A 22,280-nucleotide genomic window follows, 5' to 3' on the forward strand; every position below is an offset into this window, starting at 1 on the left:
GTGTCAGGGATAGCAGTGGTTTTGCCATTTGGACACCTGTCCCAGAAGACACTGGACTGAGACCCAAATGAGAGCAACTTTCATTCTTTACCGACCATGGGCAGGATTGGAACCAGTGACCTAGGAGGGCTCCAGCCCTGTCCCCAAGCCTCCAAACTCAAACTCCCTCAGCTCCTGACTTGCAGCTGGTGATCTAGAGGTGAAAGGCCCCCTGTCTTCTTCCCAGTTGCTCCAACTATCTGAGCCTGTTCTCCACGCCACCTGGCTCTGATTTAAGTGCATATGCTGCTGATGTGCACATCTTTCACATTTCACTTCCAAGGAGCTTGTAATGTCAGACAAGCCACAGGGAAACCAAGCTCCTAAGGAAAGGAATAGGCCTAGCATTATCCCCACTTTATAATTGTGGTGACAGAGGCACAGAGATGCTAAGTGACTTGGCCAAGGCAACATACTGCACCAACAGCAGAGCAAAGGTCTCCTGACTCCAAGTCTTGTTTCTTATTCACTGCACTACTCTTCCTTCCCCCTGCTCACTGAATAATCCATGCTGCACTTCATCACTCCCTCATGACTGAGATTTCCTGGCTTCATTCACTGGCTCTAGTGGCGGGGGAGGTGACTTTCCCCACCTCCATCCTGACACATACAGCCTGCCGCTTTCTAGAGAAGGTTAGAAAAGAGCTGGGCCAGGTGTTCTTTGGTTCACATCCTTCATCTCCAGTGATTCATCTGATATAACTTCTGTTAAGGGATTGTAATCTAGAGGCACGAGGAGTCAAAATGCCACAGTTAGGAGCCCAAGCCCTTAGCCACGGTGGGACAGCAAGAGTCAGCTCTGGCCAGTCGTCAGCTCCGCAGAAGCCCACAGCAGTCTCCCAGCTCGGGAGCAGGCAGGAGGCATCTGACTCCTTCAGCGGCTGCAGCCCAACTGAGCTCCCAGACCCGCCTTTTATACTTCCTGTCCCACCCACTGACTTTTGGTGGGAGGGGTGAGCACAACCTGGCTCTGCCCACCAAGGCTCAGTGAATGGTCCCTCCCTCTCTGGGTCTGTGGGAGGTCATTCTGCCTCACTACACACACACATCCTCAAGTCCAGCTCATAGTCTTCAGTGCTGGCCTCTTAGCTCCCCCCTAGGTGAGATAAAAAGTTGGTACTGGCATTTTCCTTACCTCCCTGATCTCTGACCATGAAGACATATTGCCTTAGGGTAAGATACCAGCGCATTAGTCTGGCTTCGGAGTTCTTCATAGTGTTTAGCCATTTGAGGGGTGTGTGGTTGGTGATAAGCACAAAGGGGGCCACAAATGTGTCAATAGCCCACTTTACTGCAAAAGCCTCTTTCTCGATGACCAAGTACTTACACTCTCTGGGGAAGAGTTTTCGACTGAGATAGAGGATAAGATGCTCTTCTCCATCCACTTGCTGGGAGAGGACTGCCCAAGCCCCACCTCAGAATGTCTATTTGCACCAGAAACTCATGGGTGAAGTCAGGGCTGAACATGATGAATTCCCAATATAAGCTTCACTTTAGGGTCCAGAAGGCATTTTCGCACTTGGCCGACCAACACACCTGGCAGGAGCTGTCCTTGGTCAGGAGTGCCATGAGTGGCATCACAATTGACACGAACTGAGGCACGAACCATTGGTGGTACCTGGCCAGGCCCAGGAACTGCCGAACCTGTTGCTTTATCATCAGCACCAGGCAGGCCTGTTGTCAAGGTTCCTTCCCCACTATGAACTGTAGGGTACAAATGTGGGGACCTGCATAGACACTTCTAAGCTTAATTACTAGCTTAGATCTGGTAACTCTGCCACCATCCAGAAATTTAAGTGTCTGGATCACTTCTTGTCCCCCCCAAAACCTTCCCCTCCCTGGGCAGCCTTGAGAGGCTTCACCGATTCCCTAGTGAACACAGATCCAAACCCCTTGGATCTTAAAACAAGTAGAAATTAACCATCCCCCCTCCGTTCCCCCCACCAATGCCTGGTGAGTCCAGATCCAGTCCCCTTCGATCTTAAAACAAGGAAAAATCAATCAGGTTCTTAAAAAGAAAGCTTTTAAAGAAAGAAAAGTAAAAAAATCATCTCTGTAAAATCAGGATGGAAAATACTTTACAGGGTATTCAGATTCATATAGCCCAGAGGAACACCCTCGAGCCTTAGGTCAAAGTTACAGCAAGCAGAGGTAAAATCCTCTCAGCAAAAAAGGAACATTTACAAGTTGAGAAAACAAAAATAAAACTAATCTGCCTTGCCTGGCTATTACTTACAATTTTGAAACATGAGACACTGATTCAGAAAGATTTGGAGAGCCTGGACTGACGTCTGGTCCCTCTTAGTCCCAAGAGTGAACAACACCCAAAACAAAGAACACAAACAGAGACTTCCCTCCACCAAGATTTGAAAGTATCTTGTCCCCTTATTGGTCCTTGGGTCAGGTGTCAGCCAGGTTTACTGAGCTTCTTAACCCTTTACAGGTAAAAGAGGCATTAATCCTTAACTATCTGTTTATGACACCTGTAGCATCTGGACCTACCCTATGAGGGGGTGGACTAGATCCTGGCCAAATGTATATCCCAGGTATGTAATCTCTTGCCACCAGATTCGACATTTTTGTGTGTTGGCCATGAGTCTGGCATCTCGCAGGGTGGCGGCCATCTGATTTAAATAGTTCTCCCACTGGCAGCTGTAGATCCAAATAGGCTGCAGGATACTCCATATGGAGGTTCAGGAGTTGGTCCCTCAGGTGCTGGAAGGGCGCTGGAGCTCCATGGAGGCCGAAGGGCATCTGAGTGAAATGATATAGCCCACTCGGAGTTGCAAAGGTGATTTTCTCCCTGGAGCTTGGGTCCAAGGGGCTCTGCCAGTACCATTTTGTAAGGTCAAGTATCGTGATATACTTGGCTGTGACCATTGAGGCGCTCATCGGTCCTGGGCATCGGGTACACGTTGAATTTTGAGATCGCATTTACCTTCCAGAAGTCTATGCAGAATCAGAGGGTTCCCTCGGGCTTCGGAACCAGCCTGATGGGACTATGCCACTTGCTCTGTGACCGTTGTGTGACTCCCAGCTCCCTCAGTGCTTGGACTTCCTTCTCAACAATCTCCCGTGTCTGTTGCAGGAGTGGGCAGGTGGTCGCCCAGACCGCCTCCTTGGGGTTCATCTGGATGGTGTGCTGCATGACTCTAGTCTGGCCTGGGAGTGCAGTGAAAGTCATACGGAGGGCTTTCAACAGGCACCGGGCCTGTTTCTGTTGTTCTAGGGAGCAAGTGTCACCCAGTTGAGGCTCCTCAGTCTTGGCCATATCAGGGACCTAAGGCTTGCTCAGAAGGACAAGGGCGGTCAGAAGTCCTCCACTTGTATGCCAAAGTTTCAAGAAGTTAAGGTGACAAACCTGCTTTTTCCTTTTTTGGTCTGTTTGGTGAATCTCATGTGACCAGCTCTACCCACTGGACCACTTTGTAAAGGCCCTGCCATCAGGCAAGGAGTTTTGACTCCTCCGAGAGGAGAAGAAGGAGCACATAGTTGCTGGGTTCGAAGGTTTAGTCCCAAGCCCCCTGACTATAGTGCCATTCCTGAGTCCATTGGGGCATCTGGAGCTTTTCTTGCGCAAGGGACCCAGCCCAAGCTAGTCAATCCTGTAATCATAGGACATATTTCAAGAGCCTCTGGGAGGCCAACAGGTTGTGTTCCTAGGCGCCTCTCATTAGATCCAGCACCCTGTGGGGTTGTTAGCCGACAGGAGTTTAAAGGGGGAGAATTTGGTAGATGACTGGGGTACTACTCAAATGGCTAACAACAACGGTGGGATCAGCTGGTCCCACTGTCGTAACTCTTGTGGAGGGAACTTCCTCAGCATTTCCTTTAAGGTTCTATTGAAGTATTCAATGAGCTCCTCCATCTGCAGATGATACACAGACATCTTCAGTTTCTTAATACCCAGCAGTGTACACACCTAGCAGAACAGCTGGGACGTGAAGTTGGTCCCTTGATCTGTGAGTAGTTCCCGGGGAAGCCCAACACAGACAAAGATCTTCACCAGTTCCTTTGCGATGATGCGGGCACTGGTATATCATAGCGGAATGGCCTTGGGAAAGTGGATTGCGTAGTCCATTAGGACAAAGATATAGCAGAACCCAGCATTACTCTTTGGGAGTGGTCCCACCAGGTCCATTGCAGTTCACTCAAAGGGGATGCCTACTATGGGTAAAGGGATGAAGGGCGCCTTCATCACCCCTGGGCCAGTGGCCAGCTGGCACTTGGGGCATGAGTGACAGTAGTCCCTTACCTCACAATGTACTCCCGGCCAGAAGAAGCAAGATAGGATTCAGGCCAGAGTTTTTTCTTGCCACAAGTAGCCGACCACATAGATGTCATGGGCCAGCTTCAAAATGTCTCTCCAATGGCAGCGGGGGACTACCAACTGGGTCTGAACCTCATGGTTCCTGCCTTTAACAGTCAGATGCCCAATTCCCAAGGGAGTCCAAACCCTAAATAAATCTGTTTTACCCTGTATAAAGCTTATACAGGGTAAATTCATAAATTGTCCGCCCTCTATAACACTGATGGAGAGATGTGCACAGCTGTTTGCCGCTCCAAGGTATTAATGCGTACTCTGGGTTAATTAATAAGTGAAAAGTGATTTTATTAAATACAGAAAGTAGGATTTAAGTGGTTCCAAGTAGTAACAGACAGAACAAAGTGAATTACCAAGCAAAATAAAATAAAACATGCAAATCTAAGCCTAATTCAGTAATACAACTGAGTACAGATAAAACTCTCACCCTGAAAGATGTTTCAATAAGTCTCTTTCACAAACTGGACGCCTTCCTAGTCTGGGCACAATCTTTTCCCCTGGTACAGCCCTTGTTCCAGCTCAGGTGGTAGCTAGGAGTTTCCTCATGATGGGTCTCCCTTTTCTCTTTTCCACCCACTTATATATCTTTTGCATAAGGCGGCAATCCTTTGTCCCTCTGGGTTCCCACCCCCCTTCTCAATGGAAAAGCACTAGGTTAAAAATGGATTCCAGTTCAGGTGATATGATCACATGGCACTATAAGACTTCATTATCCACTTGCCAGCACACACCTATACAGGAAAACTTACAGGTAAAACAGAGACATCTGCAGTCAATTGTCCTGGTTAATGAGAGTCATCAAGATTCCAAACCATCATTAATGGCCCACACTTTGCATAATTACAATAGGCCCCCAGAGTTATATTTCATATTTCTAGTTTCAAATACAAGAGTGGTACATCTATACAAATAGGATGATCACGCAGTAGATTATAAGCTTTGTAATGATACCTTACAAGAGACCTTTTGCATGAAGCATATTCCAGTTACATTAGCATATTTTAATAAAATCGTATAGAATGCAATGTCACACCCGGGCATTGAGGTAGGCTCTTACATCCTCATGGATGCACTGGAGTCTGATTTCCCATTCTGCCAGTACAGGGTTAGAGGCAACTTCTTGGCGGGTAAGTGTCTGTCCATATCCTGAGTGTAGGAGGACCATGACTCATTTTGGCCCCATCCTCACAGGCATCATCAGCTTCAGGGTGGACTACTTGCAAGCATGGAACTCTCCCATATAGACTCAGCCAAAGTTGCAGTCCATATTGGGGCCTCCCGTTGCAAGTGTGCAAAACGACCACAGGAGAAGCAGGGTCCAACCTCTGGATGTCCTGGCCGAGGCATCACCTCTATAGGAGGGGTTCGACTATAGTTCTGACCCTTCTTGTCAGGGCCAGGAGAGTTGCCCACTGCTCCGGGGACCACCCTGCAACCAGTGTGACTCACTGAAAGGTCACAAGGAATGGTTCAGGGCATCTTCAGGTCCCATCTTGGAAAGTCTTACTGGCACTGGGGAAGTGTGTGGAGGGTTTCACTGTGCTCCCAGATGAGGTCCGGTTAGGTCTAGGCAGCAGGGTCGCAAGCTGTAGCTATTGCTGCTATTGGGTCCTCAACTGCTGCACCAGTTGCTGCTGTTGCTGGAATTGTGATTCCTGCTGCCGCTCCTGGCTCTCAGCCAGATAATTACTGAGCTTATTGAGCTCCATCTCTCCTATTAGCAATATCTATGGTGCAGCTGATGCAGGACTTCTTACTACAGGAGTTGGGCTGCTGCCTGAATTCTCTGCCAAGTGTAGTGGGTTGGTGGTGTTCCTTCCCCCCAACCTCCACAAATTTGTGAGAGGTCACTCCACTTCACTGCGTTCCTGTGTGTCACCCCCTGTTGGGGAATTAGTGGGGCCCCACACACAGCCTGGGGCTCTGGCCTGAAGTCAGGGCAGAGTAGCAAACACAGTTAGGAGTCCAAGTCCTTAGTCAGGATGGGACAACAAGAGCCTCTAGCTCGGGCCTGTATTCAAGGGCTAGGTGCACAAACACAGTGCATGAGGCTCTGGTGGGAGTTGAGCAGAGTCTAGTGTCCTAGCTCAGCGGACTATAGGCTGATGCAGGCCTTCTGGCCTAAGGAGAGGGAATACTTCCACTCCAGAGGTGGGGTGGCCGAGGGGACCTGGGCCCGCCCAACTCCACCGCGTCCCAAACCAGGGCCCTAACAGTGGCAGAGTGGTCTTAGTCTTTGGCAACCACCCAGCCGGACGAGGGCTGGCTGCCCCAGGCCAATTCCTACCTTCCCCTCAAAGCATACCTGGATCCATAGGGGGTGCTCTGGGTCGTCAGGTGCAAGGTCCGTGGCAGTTCCAGCAACTTCTCCGTGGCTTGGGCAGTGGGTAGCTCCAGCAATTTTGGCCAGTCTTCAGCTCCGCAAGGGCCCACACCAGTCTCCCAGCTTGGGAGCAGGCAGGAGAAGTCTGGCTCCTCTGGCAGCTGCAGCCTAACTGAGCTCCCAGACCCTTCTTTATACTTCCTGGCTCCGTCCATGAGGGCTCAGTGAGTGGTCCCTCCCACTCTGGGTCCGTGGGAGGCCACTCGGCCCCACTCCACCACCTCAGAGGTGACTAATTTCAGTGAATAGTTAAATGAAATTGCCCCTGGATGTCTTTTGGTATATTTGTAAAGCACTATGGGATCCTTCTGAAGTCCACACTGTCACCTCAAATTAAATTATGTCTTCTAAACAAGCTTTTCCCCTTACAATCTCTTCCTCCTCCTTTCTGTCTTGTTCTAGTCCCCTCTGCAGTTCCTATGATGCATCAGGTGAGTCGCACTGCCAACAGCATCACATTGTCCTGGCCACAGCCAGACCAGCCCAACGGGATCATCCTGGACTACCTGCTACGCTATTTTGACAAGGTGAGTGGAGAGCAATGGAAAAGAGAATGCCTTACTGTGAGCATTAGTGAGGGAACATGCAGAAGGGAGGGACTGTGTAGGGAAAGGGAAATCTCTCTAGACTGGGGATACAGCTGAGAACTGAGATGAGCAAGGGGAAGGAGAGTACTTCCAGTGTGAAGAAAGGGGAATCTGTGGCAAAAACTGGGATTAGAAATGTATTTTTATCCAATATTTTCTCTCTGTATTTCCCAGACTGATAGACCCAGATGATGTGGACCAGTAGAGGGGATCTCTAGCTGAGTTCATTCCTGGGGTTAGATTAGATCTTTCAGAAGAGTTTAGGGATGCTGGATGTAAAGATGATAAAAGGAACTGGAGTTCCAGAAGTGATTCATCTTTGAGAGAATGGGCTCATTTTCAGCAGGAACACTCCCATTATACCCTCACAAAGGGAAATTCCATGGGACATACTGGCATCTCCATCCAAGGCTGGATAGAAATCTTTCCCTACCTGTAAAAAACCCTTTGTGGATTAATGCTAAGAACTGTCCATTGCCACTCAGGCTTGGATGGCACTGGGTCCTGCTCTGCTCGGGTGTGTGCCACAGGAGTTTGGAATATGGGATGGTGCCAGCTCACATCTGCCATTCATTAGGCAGCATGTCGATCCATTATAGGCTGGCAGATGGGACAAAATAGTTGTTATGACTCCTAACTGGAGGTTGGTGGTTGCAGGGCAAGATGTCTGGAGGAGAGTTCAAGCCGCCTCTTGTTCCTCATCTCTGCTCTTCCACTGGAACACATTGCACAGTTGTTCAGTACAGGTCCTTCCTCTAGTTGTAAGGGTGTCTTGTAAATAGTAGTGCCAATTCCAGCAGGTTGTCCTATGGAGCACTACATATGCTGTTGCAATGGATTCTGGGAAGAGAGTGGCTGAGTTTGGTGGGCATACGAGATAATGTTTCAGATCAAGCTGGGAGATTATCGAGATGAATAGCATCTCACCAGGGCCCCGTAGGAAGATATACCATGCATCCATGTCCTAGCTCATCTTCCTCACTCATGCCCAAATCACACTTTTCCTTGTCCCTTACTACTTACTTCCTTTACGGTCAGGAATGAGGGGCATTGGCAGAGCTGGATGGGGAGCCTAGGACTGGAGTATAAGGGGAAAGGGGGCTGCAGGGCAGGTTTGAGAGGCATTGTACAGGGAACCTAGGATTAGTTGCTCAAGAGTGTCATCTGTAGCTCGGATCTCACATTTGTCATCTCTGATTGGCCATTGGCTTGCAGGCGGAAGATGAGGATAACTCATTCACCATAACCAGTGAGACCAACATGGCCACCATCTCAAACCTGAGCCCAGGCAAGATCTATGCCTTCCAGGTGCGAGCCAGGACAGCTGTGGGTTACGGGCCATATAGTGGCAAGATGTATTTCCAGACTCTGGTGGGAGGTGAGTGATGCACTTGCATGTACTCTCAAACTGATACCTGCACGCACACACTCACACCTCTCATGCTCACACATGCCCGTACACATGCCCACTAGCTCATGCTCCCAAATCCCCTCACCCTTGCACTCCTATTTACATAATACACTTGTATACAGCTCTTTTTCATGCTTGAAGACCCACACAGACCAACCCAGGCTTTCACAGATGCATATTTGCATATGATCACACGTCCATATGTTCATTCACACAAACTTCATGTGTCTCTGTGCAATCTTGAGCATACCTTTTACTCAGACTTTTGTACATCTACATCCTCAGTCCCTCACACTCTTGTGCAAATGCCCCCAGAACTGAAGTGTGTTAGCAATGATAGCTGTAGGGGAGCCCAGTACCACATTGCACAGGGGATTGCAGTTCATGCAGACAGGCCACTGTTCAGTGCTCTGCAATGATCTGATGGAAATCAGGCCCCAGAGCATCCAGACAAAACCTGCTTTTTGGCAAGTTCAGCCTTCATTCATGGAGGGAGCAGTGTATCACCTGTGACAGTTCTGGGCATGGATCAAAGGGGCTGGGTCAGGGCAACCTCTTTATACATCTCTTCTGCAAGCTGAAGGAAGGGGAGAGGTTGGCCCTGGGAACCAAGGTGCCAGATGGATTGCACTCAGGTGGCTGCTCAAGAGTCAGTGGATCCAGGCGAGCGTGGAACAAGGGAGGCAGAAAGGGATAGGAGGGGCTATAGAATTTCCAGGGGGAGGAAGGGAGGCATTGAAGACAGAGAGATCGAAGGGAGTAATGGAAGAGTTAGTTGAAGCGTGATGAGGTATCAGAGTTTGACTGCGAGATCTAGGGGAGGCTGGAATAGTTCTCTGAGTGTAGCCTGGCTGAACTGGTAGGAGATTCTGACAGCCCTTGTCCTCTGTGTGTGTGTGTCTCTCTCCCTTGCCAGGCGAACGCTCGGAAATGGTTCAGGACCGGCTGCCACTTATTGTGGGCTCAGCACTCGGTGGTCTGGCCTTCTTGGTAATTGCCGCCATTGCCATCCTTGCCATCATCTTCAAGAGGTGAATTCCCTCCCCTCCTCATGCTCAGCACCTGCACCCCAGCCAGTGGATCCCCCCCTACCTAAACCCACCCCTAGGGAAACCCAGTTCCACTGTACATTCATCCAAACCTCATGAGCTCCCATCTTGCTCTGCATCTCCCTCAGGGGGAATCCTACCCCATTGCTCCTTACTGAGGACCCAATCCATTGGAAACAGTCCCATTGATGTCACTGGGAATTGGATGATCCTCAAGTGAAAACAAAAGGGAAGCTTCAAACTACTGACCACAAGGGATTTGGCTGCAGCATAGTACAGAATAGACTTGCAGATTAAAGTTTCAGGCCAGCAAACTCTAGGGAATGAAGAAATCTAGTGAATAAAGACTGATGGGAGGAAGTATTAAAATCCACTGATGTAGAAGGTGCCTGGGAAGTCTGAAAATACCCTTTAATTAAGAGCCTAGGAATTATAGCTCCTCTGAAAAACAAGAATACAAGGAGTGCAGCCCACATGGCTCCAGGAAGAACTGATTCAAAGATAATAAGGTAAGTTTAAAGAAAGCACTGTAGAAAAAGAGAAGGCAAATAAACAAGAGTATAGACTATCTGTTACGATGTGCAGGGAAAAGAAAAGAGTAGCATAAACCAAAGCACAATAGAAAAACAAGAAAACCCTGGGATCTGAGAATGAATGATAGGATCCTTTTGAAAGATAAAAGCAAAAACCAATCAACATCCCCATCCTCAAACTCACCCCAACTCTGAACCCTTAGACTCTCTATATGTGTTCTCCATGTCTCTTCTCCACCCTACCCCCCTGCATTCTGCAAAAAGGAACCTTTTAGCCTTTCCTCTCATGTATATGGAGTACAACTCTATAACCTACTTTAGAAAGCAAAATCTAGAGTTTCTTTTTTTGTTCTCCTCTTTCCCATTTTAATATTTGTTTTCCTTTGTCATGTAATTTTTTTTCTTTTGTTATTTTTTTCTGGAGAGGAAAGAATGAAAAAAGACAAATGTTATATTTCTGTTGTAGTGTCCTGTTGTAACTTTGGACTGTTAAAACTATAATTGTATGTTATGGTTGGAAATATGTGATATTATGTGCATAACTCAATAAAGCATATATTTTTTTACAAAAAGCAGAATGAATTAATACTAGCCAAAGCTGGGGTTGAGGAGGGGACTAAAAGGATTCTGTAAATACATCTGCGGGAGAAGAAATACCATAGACAAAGAAGGCCCACTTCAGTGAGAGAATGGATTAAATTAATGATGACACCAAAATGGCTGAGATATCCTACTCCTTTTTATTTTAAATCTGCTTTAAATAAGAAAAATAAGTTTGGACATTTAGTAAATAGGGAAAACCTTACAAAATAGCTATTAAAAAGATTAGGTTTATATTTAGAAAATTTAAATACATTATAAATGTATATTACATTTGGAAACATTAACACATACTGTCTTGTCAGTATGCAATGTAGGGTTTTAAGGGAATTACACAGATAAACTTATTTTTGGAAAATTGTGGGAATGAGGAGAGGCATCAGAGGACTTGGGGGAGAAAGCAAATATAGTGCTGACCTTCAAAAGAGTACAGATCAGGGAATGATGCTGGCAATCATCACCCTGTAATGCCAGTTTCTGTTCATGGTAAAATAACTGAGCAGATCTTGAGAGAAATATTACTCACTAAAGTTGTGAAGGTTTAACAGAGTCCTGAGAAAAAAAGCATCATTTATGAATAATGTAGGATGCCACACAAGCCTGATAGTTGTTATTTTTTAGAGTTACAGAATTAATGGATGGTAGTTGTAGTTATGTTGTACTCTGGACACTAGTAAAGCAATTAACCCCTATGTGTCATGAAATCGTATCTCAACTTCCAGTTGGATTGGATAGAAACAGTCATATGGATTGAAAACTGGCTGAAAAACTGTAACCAGAGGATGATGTTAAGCAGAAAAGCATTGAATTATTGGAAATCTGTGTGTTGAGATGCCATAGAGCTTGGTTTGGGGCCTGCTTTTATTTAATCTGATCTAGAAGAAGTTGTCATATAAATGAAATACACAGATGATACTAAATTAGAAGGAACTGTGAATACCTGTGAAGACAGAGAAGTGTTATAAAGTAATATATAGTAAAGAGAGATTAGGAATATGGGCAGAAAAATAAGAAAACAAGATTTAACTTGGAAAGTTTATCTAGAATGGCTGGAGAATGACCTGAGACATACCTCGGAAGTGGAGGAAGAAGGTTGCAAAGAGACAACAGCGGCTGGAAATTAGATACATCTTTGCAGTATGATGGCAGCAAAAAAGACTGTTGCGATTTTGAGCTGTATGCACAAAGGCATTACATCATGAGACAGGGAGGTCTATGATCTCTGTGTTCAGTTTGGGGTATCACAGTACCAGAAAGACATGTCAAGATGGATGCAGTTCAGACAACAGCAACAGAAATGATATGGAGGGGATGACTTATGGGGAGAATTGAAAAGAACTAAATCTGTGTAACTGGGGTAAATGACACTTAAGGGGAGAACAACATAGCTGACGAGTATAAAAAAAACATAGAAGGAAACAAATTATTTAGGGTGGTACTAAGAGGAATAACCTGTATTGATGGGATGAAATTAAAAAAGCTTAGCCAACATACTGGGAAAACCTTCCCAGATAATTGTGTTCAGCGTTGGAATAGCTTCTCAGAGGGACTGGTGGAGGTCCCAACCTTTTGCATGTTTGAAACTTCATTGGATACAGCAATGGTAGATGTGCTGTAGGGAACAATCCTGCATTGGTCACCAGTAGATGGTGGGGACCTTCATAAGTCTCTTCCATCCTTGACTTCTGTGCTTCTTTGATTCTGACCTCATACTGAGGAGCCTGGGAGACCCTTTCCTGCCTGCTTTGATTTCCCCTTTTCTTTGTGTCCCACAGTAAAAGGCGAGAGACCCCATATACAGACCGCTTGCAGCAGTACATCAGCACGCGGGGTAAGTGTTCACCGGGGGTAGATGGCAAGGGGAGCCTCTTCAGAGCTCACTCACATCTCTTCCTCCCTGGGGCTTGGCTATGATCATGGTTGGGCTATCTCTTCTTCCTCATAGGGCTTGGGGTGAGGTATTACATTGACCCTTCGACCTATGAGGACCCCAATGAGGCTATTCGGGAATTTGCCAAGGAGATTGATGTGTCCTTTGTCAAGATTGAAGAGGTCATTGGATCAGGTAATGCAGGGAGAATGGCAAACCACGCTGTATGGCCCATAGCTCTGCAACTCATGATGTGACTCAATCCTGACCCACATCACTGCTAGCCCCCATTGAGAATCTACCTCTGCCCTACTTCCTGGCACAATATCAGTGCATCTAGTGCATCCTGACCAGAATGGACCTTAACCTTAAACCCTAGCTTGGTCCAAACTGTGTATAAAGCAGCATTGGAAAGGCCACACCCAAATCCTTGTTTGACCCCCTAATCTGTTTCAAACTTTAATACACATCTTCATTCAAACTGGAGCTTTGACCGTGAATTTTGTGCTAACCCAAACCCTAACAGCTACCCTGGTGCTTGTCAGTCCCTGGGATCTTAACACTAGACTGTTTATCCAGCCTGTCCCTCACTAGGATCTCATGTTTTCCCATCTCATGCTAGCTGTGTTTTCCTCCTCCCCTGGTAGGAGAGTTTGGAGAGGTGTGTTTTGGGCGCCTGAAACCCCCAGGGAAGCGGGAGTACACAGTGGCCATCAAGACTCTGAAGTCAGGTTACACAGATGAGCAGCGGCGGGAATTCCTGAGTGAGGCCAGCATCATGGGGCAGTTTGAGCACCCCAATGTCATCCGCCTGGAAGGCGTGGTCACCAAGAGCCGACCCGTCATGATCGTCACGGAGTTCATGGAGAATGGCTCACTGGATTCCTTCCTCAGGGTATCCCAAGCTGGACTCTGCTCCACCCACCCGCACCTCTTTGTCACTGTCAGCTCCATCATTTAATCTTTCCATCCTCTTCTTCTCTGTGTCTGTCAGATCTCAAGGCCAGTTTCCTGAAGGTGTGATGGAGATAATGATGAGACACTGAATGGATCTCTCTGGGGCCAATGTGTAGAGAATCTTCCATCACTGGCCAGGTCACCCAGTGGGAGATGGGTAGACTGTTCCACAGTCCAATACAAACTCACTGATAAGAAATATTTCCTGATATCAAGGCTAAAATGCCCCACTCTGCTACCTGTCCTGCAGTTACTATTAGTCCTATCCCCCGAGGCCTCTTTAGGGATGTGGTTTTCAAGCTGTGCATCATAGGGCATTTTTAGGTGGTCCATGGAGCTGTCTGTTGTTCAAATGGTAGCGCTTCTGCCTTCAAGCAGTAAAGTTTCCTCCTAATGATAGCCTATTTCAGGGCTCTTAGAGTTTTCAGAGATTTTTCTGATCAACTACATTAAAACAAAACTGAAGGTGGATTTCTCTGCTCCTTGTGAGCTGCTTCGCTTCTTTCTTTACCAGGTATCTCTTTGGTGATAATTCAACCATGTTTAGATTTGCAGGTGATGCTGGAATTGGAAGGTTATACAGCACATAGAACCAAACTAGAGACCTGAAAGATGAAAGCATAGGGGGCTGCAAGTTGCTCTTTTTTCCTGTAGCCAAGTCATCTAGTCACTATGGAGATGGTGGAGGATAAGGAGTTGGAGGCTAGGAGATGAAGTGTCCACAAGATGAGATATATCTTCAGAAGTCAAGTATGCGAGGGGAAGCCGTGTTAGTCTGGATCTGTAAAAGCAGCAAAGAGTCCTGTTGCATCTTATAGACTAACAGACGTATTGGAGCATGAGCTTTCGTGGGTGAATACCCCCTTCGTCAGATGCATGCATCTTCAGAAGTGGGTCTCCAATATGAAACTGTTTGCGATCCATTGCCCTAAACATCTCTCTCCTTCCTCGGTATTTACACTTGTATGGTACCTGTAGGTGGTTCTGTCTAACCCAAATTTGACTGAACATAGACATATTTATTTCTTTTAACTAACTTCATAATCCCTCCTGCTCCAATCCCTCATTGTTGCTTTTCTCTGCGGGCTGTAATTCCTGTGTCCACTGAGACCTGAGTCTTTTCTGTCTGCAGCAACGGGAAGGACAGTTCAGCATGCTGCAGCTAGTGGGGATGCAGCGGGGGATTGCAGCTGGCATGCGTTACCTCTCAGACATGAACTATGTCCACCGTGACCTGGCTGCCCGTAACATCCTGGTCAACAGCAACCTGGTGTGCAAGGTGTCTGACTTTGGTTTGTCCCGCTTCCTGGAAGATGATGCTTCAAACCCCACCTATACTGGGGCCCTGGTGAGTTACTGGTGGGGAAACTGGGCTTCTGCTATGACTGCCCAGCACAGGCCTGTCCTGAACTCACTGTTATTTCTTTATACAAGTCTTGTGTGTGTTCCTCTTACCTATAGAACAGACAGTAGCTTGGGGACAAGATACCAGGAATGGGGTACAGCACCTTCCACCCTAGTGCACCACTTCTAGCTCAGCCTCAGATTGAGAGGACTGGAGGGATTGGGAATGGGGTACAGAGGCTTTCAGCTTGAGGTCATCAGTTTTAACCTAGCCCCAGACCGATAGTGACTGACAACTGCAGCCATGTAATCAGTTGTACAAGATGAGCTGGTGAGCTCAGAACAGTGCCATGTGGGGTAAGGGTGCACATTCCAAACCCCATCAACTACAGTAGGCAATAGTTTGCTCCTGTGCTGGCCAGCTCAGCAGGGAGGCTGAGAACTGAGAAGCCACAGAGACTGAACTCCTCTCCTGCCCCGTGGCGCATGGGGTAAGTACTACACCCAAAATACCTGCCAAAAAACCTTGTACAGCACCTACGAGCAATACCTAAACTGTCCATTATATATGTAGAATTTAGACACCCGCTGGGCCCCATGCAAGAGAGTGGGACTGGGGCCAGGGGGCTGCAGCAGTCATTCTGTGTGCAGGGCTCAGAGGAGGATCCACTAGTTGGGTGGTGAGATGGGGATCAGATTAGTGTGCTTTGAGCAAGAGCCAGCAGCTGAGTGGCTTTGAATATTTTGTCAGTTGGGGAGAGTCAGGCCAGAAGAGAAAGGGATGAAAAGCTGATCAAGTACACTTGTCCCTGGTGTTGGACACTGGAATTTTCAAAGGAGTCTAAGAACTTCAAGTGCCTGACTCCGACTTACGTTCAATAGGATTTGGGCATCTTAGACTCCAGTGAAAAATCCAACCATAAGGGTTAAACTTCATTAGACAATTGGGTTTTCAGCAATCAAAGGTTGGATTCTGCTCCCATCCATGCCATGGAACAAGGTGGGGACATGAACATGACTAATTTAACCCCAAAACAACCAACAAAATATCGTTATTCTGCACCAGTACCACGTGCTCTGGCCTGGGCTAGTTGCTGGGATCTGGGCTCAGCCATTCAATGAAGTCTGTTCCTTGGATTCTCCATGCTTCACAAGCGCTCTGCTTGCTCCATCTCTCTCTCTGCTCTTCAGGGTGGCAAGATCCCCATCCGCTGGAGTGCTCCCGAAGCCATTCAGTACCGCAAGTTCACATCCTCCAGCGATGTCTGGAGCTATGGCATTGTCATGTGGGAAGTGATGTCATATGGCGAAAGGCCTTACTGGGACATGTCTAATCAGGATGTAAGTTCTGGTTGAGCAGGAAAGTGTGTATCTCTCTGTTCTCACTGATGGCCCTCCTGAAGGTGGAACAGGCCCAGATATATCTCAGTGGCTGAAGCCAGTGTTTCCCAGCTCTTAACCTGGCATGTTTCTTCCTTTGCTGCAGGTAATTAATGCTATTGACCAGGACTATCGCCTGCCACCACCTCCAGACTGCCCCACTGTCTTGCACCTGCTCATGCTTGACTGCTGGCAGAAGGAGCGGGTTCAGAGGCCCAAATTCGAGCAGATAGTCAATGCTCTGGACAAGATGATCCGCAAGCCATCCACGCTCAAAGCCACTGGCACAGGGAGCAGCAGGTGAGATGGGCCACGGGCAAAAGACAGGTGGGGTGCAGCTGGGGTGCTAGGCTAGGACCATGAGCAGAAGGAGTGGAGGAGATCTGAGACTGGGATCAATTTTGAATCAAAAAGGGAATGTGTGTGTTTGAAGATGGAACCAGTGCCTGGTGCACTTTACAATTGGGATTGGAGTGATCTTGGTGATGGGAGTGTGGGGGCTGAGTGTAAGGAAAAAGGAATCTCTGTAGTGGGGCAGCCAATGTTAGGGGTAAGCAGGAAATGAGGGACCTTGCAGCTGAAGGGAGGGGAATACCTGAGGTGGGTACATCAGGGATTATGGGTGAGCAGAGGAAGGAGGACCCAGACTGTGGAGAAAAGGAAATCTTTACTTAAATCTGGAATTGGAAATGTGTCTTGCGTACAATATTTTCCCATCTGCATTTCCCAGCCTGTTGGAACCAGATGCAGGAGGTCAGCAGAGGGGAAGTCTCTGGGGGTAGAAGCAGCCAGGATTAGATGGCCCCAGAGTGGATGACGGAAACACGTCCTGTTGGCCTGGAGGGATTTTCCCGTGGGTTTTAAACCTTGGCACAGCACAGCACAGCGCAAGACTGGGGGAGGGGAGGAGTGTATGCTTGTGCTCAGTTTATTAAACACCAATATAGAAAGAGACTTTAAGCCTTGGGACAGATTCAAAAGGCAGGAAAAGCAGCAAATTTCACTTATAAACCATGGTTTCTTTAGCCTTTGGCTGCTGCTTAGTCTTGTTCCCTTTGATGAAGGAAAGTGTTGGAGCCTAAAAGAGCCACTCTGTATGCATGAGGTAACTGCTAACTGGCTGTTCTAAGGGGAGCAGCTCAGAGAGAGAGAGCTAGTCCACAACTGAGGACACACAGGGAGTGACTTCACCAGCTCCATTTCCCCAGTCTTGGGAAGCCAGCCCAGCTCCAAGGGATCTTCACCCAAACAGTGAGGCAAGATCCAGCAACTGCCAGAGGGTCTGGGACAACTGGGGATGCTTGTCCAGAGGGATTCATGATGGAGCTCGATTGGGTGGGGAATTGTCACCTGTTTAGCAGGGTGAGTTGGGTTGGGTGGAAAAGGGAAATGCGGGATGCTAGTAAGAGAGTGCCTGGGCACCAGGCAGGAGCTTGTGAAGGTGCTGGGGCGTGGCTGGGGGATATTAGTGTCTATCCTTATTCCATGCTGTTCTGGTGTTGTCCCCTTTCCTTTCTGCTCTCCCCTGGACTGAGTATTGTAAATTGGCTGGTAAGCATTGATCATGTGAACTTTTAGCACTTAAGTTCCCTCTTCCTTTGCAGACCATCCCAGCCCCTGCTGAGCAACTCACCCCCAGATTTCCCCTCACTCACCAGTGCCCATCAATGGCTGGATGCCATCAAGATGGGCCGCTACAAGGAGAACTTTGACCAGGCTGGATTGACTACCTTCGATGTCATCTCACGTATGACGCTGGAGTAAGTAAAGTTGGGATGGAGCAGAATACACTTGGTGCTGAGGGCTTCCACCTAAAGAGAAACTTCCAGAGTGGAAGAGGAGCTAGGAGATAAGGAGTAGGGAATCTTTGGAGGATACACACAGAGGTAATGGAGGGGCATGTTTGTGCATCGGCAACCACACCACTGCACAACTGAATTTGCATCAGTGCATTCTGAGAAAACCTGTGCTGCTGCTGTCCCATAGTACCACATGCATACAGAGCAACACCAATAGCTCATGGGATGGCACACTCTGGGATGTCCTTGCACATGGAGAGCTGAGAAGGAGGAGCACCAGCCAGGCCAGGCACAGTTACGGGGCAGAAATACTGTGCTGTTTGGGAGACAACTACCTGCCAGGCTAGGCCTGTGGAAGCACCATCGGTTCTAACAACGCTTGCTGTGGCATAAACCATGTTTAGAGCCAACCATGCCACAAATTGGCTTAAAACTGGGTGAAGACAAAGACAGAGCCAGAGAAAGGGAAGTGACACAGAGGAGGTGGGTTGGAGCAGTTCAGAACAGGAGTCACATCTTTACCATGCGCCCTTTCTCTCACAGAGATATCCAGCGCATTGGGATCACCCTGGTTGGTCATCAGAAGAAGATTCTCAACAGCATCCAGCTCATGCGAGTTCACCTGAACCAGCTCGAACCAGTAGAGGTCTGAGGTTTAGACCATGCCCCTACCTCCAAACTCCAGGAAGGGAGTTCAGAGCAATTTTCACTATCAATGGGAGCAGGCGTGGAGATCCCTGGAGACTTTGTGCAGAGAGAGAGAATGGGCATTAAATGTCCCATGCCACTAAACCAAACCCATGCAGTGATTTGACTGCAATGCTACAGAACTTGTGCCATTCAGATATGGGTGATTTTGTACATTGGGGAAGGACTGAGGGAAGAGGGAGCTACTGTAATGTGGGGAGGAGATGGAAGATAGTTTGGACAGATCAGACACACTTGCTGCCTCTTCTCTGCCAGCAGATGGGTTCGAAAATATTACAAAGCTGCCATTGGACTGTGTCTACGGCTGGGAGCCCATCAAAGCCACACAGACATTTTTTGCCCTGAACCAGGCAAAATAAAGGCAGAGGAAAGTTACTTTTTTTTTCTAAAAGAAAATAGTCCAGGTGTGTGAGGTTCTATCTCAGGTAGTATGGGGCTGGGGCAGGCCTGCCACCTGCCATCCTTGGCTTGATGGGGAGCTGGAGCACCAAGTGGGGACACATTATGTGACGGAAGATGGGGTGAGTGACCTGGTTACTGCAGTGCTGTCCTGTTCCAGGGGAGGGCTGGGAAGGCAACAGTGAGCTCAGAGCTCCATACTGCTTGGTGGCAGGCAACAGAGGGGCCTTGAGTCTGCACCATGGTCCCAGGGGCTGGGAGGGGAACAAATTCACTGCTCCCTGGGGCTGGAAAGGGAATCAGGTGATCCCTGGATCCACACTGTTCCATTTCCTGAGTTGGGAGCGGTGGCTGAGCAGAGATTCCTGGATCCCCTTGTTGGGCTCTGGCCATTTGAGGGGGAGCAGAGGATTCTGGTTCTAGGGATTAAAGAGGAAGGGAGGGGAGCAGAGCCTTTAGGCTCCTGCTGACAGAGGGTTCTGGTTCCATTCCAGTCCATGTTGGGAAGGAGAGATCTAAGTTCTCTTTCCACACCACTTAGTATGCAAAAGGTGCAGGGGCTTCTGATTCTCTTCCCACTCCATTATGAGCATTGGCAGAGTGACCTCTTGGAGCAGAAGGTTCTTCCTTCGCTGACTCCAGTTGGCCCCCCAGAGCAGAGGAGAAAATGAAATGAACACAGACCAGAGAAGGGGAGTGTGTGGAGGATTTTACTGGGAGGAAGTTAAACTCCAAGCAGGCCATTGGATCTACATACACATTTAGCACCTTTCATAATCCCCCATCAAGAAGGGACCAACCAAGATCAATCAGCTATGGCCTACAACCAGAGGAAGTAACCAGTCCCAACCAATCATATCTCTGATCTTTAAACAGGAGGGAGGGGTCCCAGGGAACACGTAATCTGGGACTCACCATAAAGTGCATTATCTGGCAGTAAAACAATGTCACTCTAGCATGACGAAGTCTACAGGAAGCAAGTTGTGTGTCCCTCTCTGATAGGCTAGTATTTGCCCGCTGCGTGGGTAAGGGGCCGGCCCTTTTGGAAGCCAAGAGAAGATATGTGGGTGCCCTGTGTAGATCTATATTAAAGGATGAAGCTGAGCTGAGCTCAAATTTTAGGGTTTTATAAAAGCACTCAGGCATGGGTGGGCAGAAAACCTCAGGGGCCTTAAGTCTGTTCTGGTTCCTCTGCAGAATGAGATATCCTGACCCATCCATGCCCCTCTGCTAGCCCCCTGCAGTACAGCCTACCATTCTATAGCAAACCACTCCCCAACACCCAGGCACGGGGGTGGAGTTTGAAAGGCAGGGCTGTTGCAGACATTAACCCTGCATGGACTGAAGTCCCGTGGTCAGCCAAGCAGCTGAGAGTGGGGCAGGAGTCCATTTCTTTAAAAAGGTAATAAACAGACTGACAGCTGGACTCAGAAGGGGACTGGGGGAGAATTATTTTAAAGAGAGAGGTCTACATTACTCCAAGTAAAATTCACAGTTCAGACCTTTCAAAGCACTGAAGTAGTAAAATATATTAATTTATCTTTAACAGAGGGAGAGAGAAAACCACTGATTGAAATGTAAATAGAACTAAATACAAAAATAATCCAGGGGCTCTTTGAGCTGGGATGGGGAAAGGAGGGGACAAGAAATTCACCGCAGCACAAAGACAGTGTGAAGATTAAAAAGCATCAGCGCTGGAACCAGTCAGCAAGCCCATGCCTAGAAAATCTCTCTGTTGCTTGCCAAAGTGTCTGGGAATTCAGAACACAACCCAGTCCAGATTTACACACACTATGCTTGCCAGTCAAATCTACACCATCTGAGACAAAACTAGCACCTTCAGTGCCAAAATTAGGCATCACCATGAGATGCTAAGGAGATGCTCCAGTCTCTACCACTACCATGGTTGCAGACGCACCTTCCACAGGTCTCCACTAGAGGGCACTGGTACATGTTTGCACTGGTGAATATATTTTAGCAGTACTGCCATCTGTGTGAGGAATCAGACATTTTTCCTCTTGAATGGTCTGGGTTAGTGAGGAAGAAGTTAGTGATCCAGTTCAAATCCTAGTGGTCTTGGCTGGGCTGGTGGGAACATGCACTGTCATGAATCAGGGATTGTTTTTTCCTGTGTGTGTTTACATTCATGCAATGGGTGACCAGCCCCATGTCCTCACACACTCCAGGCACTCCATTTAGCCCCACAGAGAGCTGCTGTGGAGTGAGCCATCCATATGGGAGTGCAGGCAATAGGATGTTTACTACTGCAAGGTGTCCATGCTGGACCATGGCCTTTACCACTGGCAGGAGAGAGGTATCACTCACTGCAAGGAAGCAAACAAGCAGTCACTCAGACATGGTAGACCTCCTCCTCCTTCTCCATGGCAAGGTTGACATGGCCCTGTAGCTGCCCTAGGGTGCTGTGCCTCAGGATGTCCCAGCCATGGCTGGAGCTCCTTTGGGACAGGCTTGGCGACTCTGCTGGAGTGCTGCAAGGGGTATTCTTCCTGTACGGAGCCTCTGTGTCCTTGTTGTCCTCCAGCTCCTGTTTGTTCTGTGAGTACTTGTCAAAGTCTTCTGTAATCTGGAACTTAAATGCTTCCATGTAGCGGTGCATCTTGTGCTGCCTGCCTTCGCATCTGTCTTCCACCCTGTAGGCAGGATGAGAACAAAGACAATCAAGACCAGTGTGCTAGGAATATCTACATCTCACACTTTTCAGCTCCAAGCCAAAGCAGAAGCCCCACCAACTAGGCTTCTCCTACCAATGCAATGTCTCCCACTCTCCAAAAGAACTACACTAAAGTATGTCAGAGAGCTGAGCCACTGCAGTCAGGGGGAAAAAAATCATGTGGGGAGCTGCTCCTACACTCTTGTGTTACATAGTGATCTCTCAT

The 22,280-nt window shown here is 48.0% G+C and overlaps 2 protein-coding genes across 2 annotated transcripts in view; one reads left to right on the plus strand and one right to left on the minus strand.

Moving 5' to 3' along the window:
* Positions 1–19,345, plus strand: part of LOC127046390 (ephrin type-B receptor 5) — a 146,881-nt gene extending 127,536 nt beyond the window's left edge. Inside the window, exons 7-17 of the mRNA XM_050943378.1 lie at positions 7,149–7,273; positions 8,549–8,711; positions 9,661–9,775; positions 12,702–12,757; positions 12,872–12,991; positions 13,444–13,691; positions 14,886–15,101; positions 16,289–16,438; positions 16,584–16,777; positions 18,082–18,237; positions 18,820–19,345. Of these exons, the coding sequence (XP_050799335.1) occupies positions 7,149–7,273; positions 8,549–8,711; positions 9,661–9,775; positions 12,702–12,757; positions 12,872–12,991; positions 13,444–13,691; positions 14,886–15,101; positions 16,289–16,438; positions 16,584–16,777; positions 18,082–18,237; positions 18,820–18,928 (1,652 nt within the window). The 3' untranslated portion in view covers positions 18,929–19,345. The remainder of the gene's footprint in view (positions 1–7,148; positions 7,274–8,548; positions 8,712–9,660; positions 9,776–12,701; positions 12,758–12,871; positions 12,992–13,443; positions 13,692–14,885; positions 15,102–16,288; positions 16,439–16,583; positions 16,778–18,081; positions 18,238–18,819) is intronic.
* Positions 19,346–21,479: 2,134 nt separating this feature from the next.
* Positions 21,480–22,280, minus strand: part of LOC127046518 (transient receptor potential cation channel subfamily V member 6-like) — an 80,141-nt gene continuing 79,340 nt past the window's right edge. The window contains exon 15 of the mRNA XM_050943670.1: positions 21,480–22,034. Within this exon, the coding sequence (XP_050799627.1) occupies positions 21,734–22,034 (301 nt within the window). The 3' untranslated portion in view covers positions 21,480–21,733. The remainder of the gene's footprint in view (positions 22,035–22,280) is intronic.

This window comes from Gopherus flavomarginatus, chromosome 1 (genome assembly GCF_025201925.1).
Source record: "Gopherus flavomarginatus isolate rGopFla2 chromosome 1, rGopFla2.mat.asm, whole genome shotgun sequence".
Classification (NCBI taxonomy): Eukaryota; Metazoa; Chordata; order Testudines; family Testudinidae; genus Gopherus; species Gopherus flavomarginatus.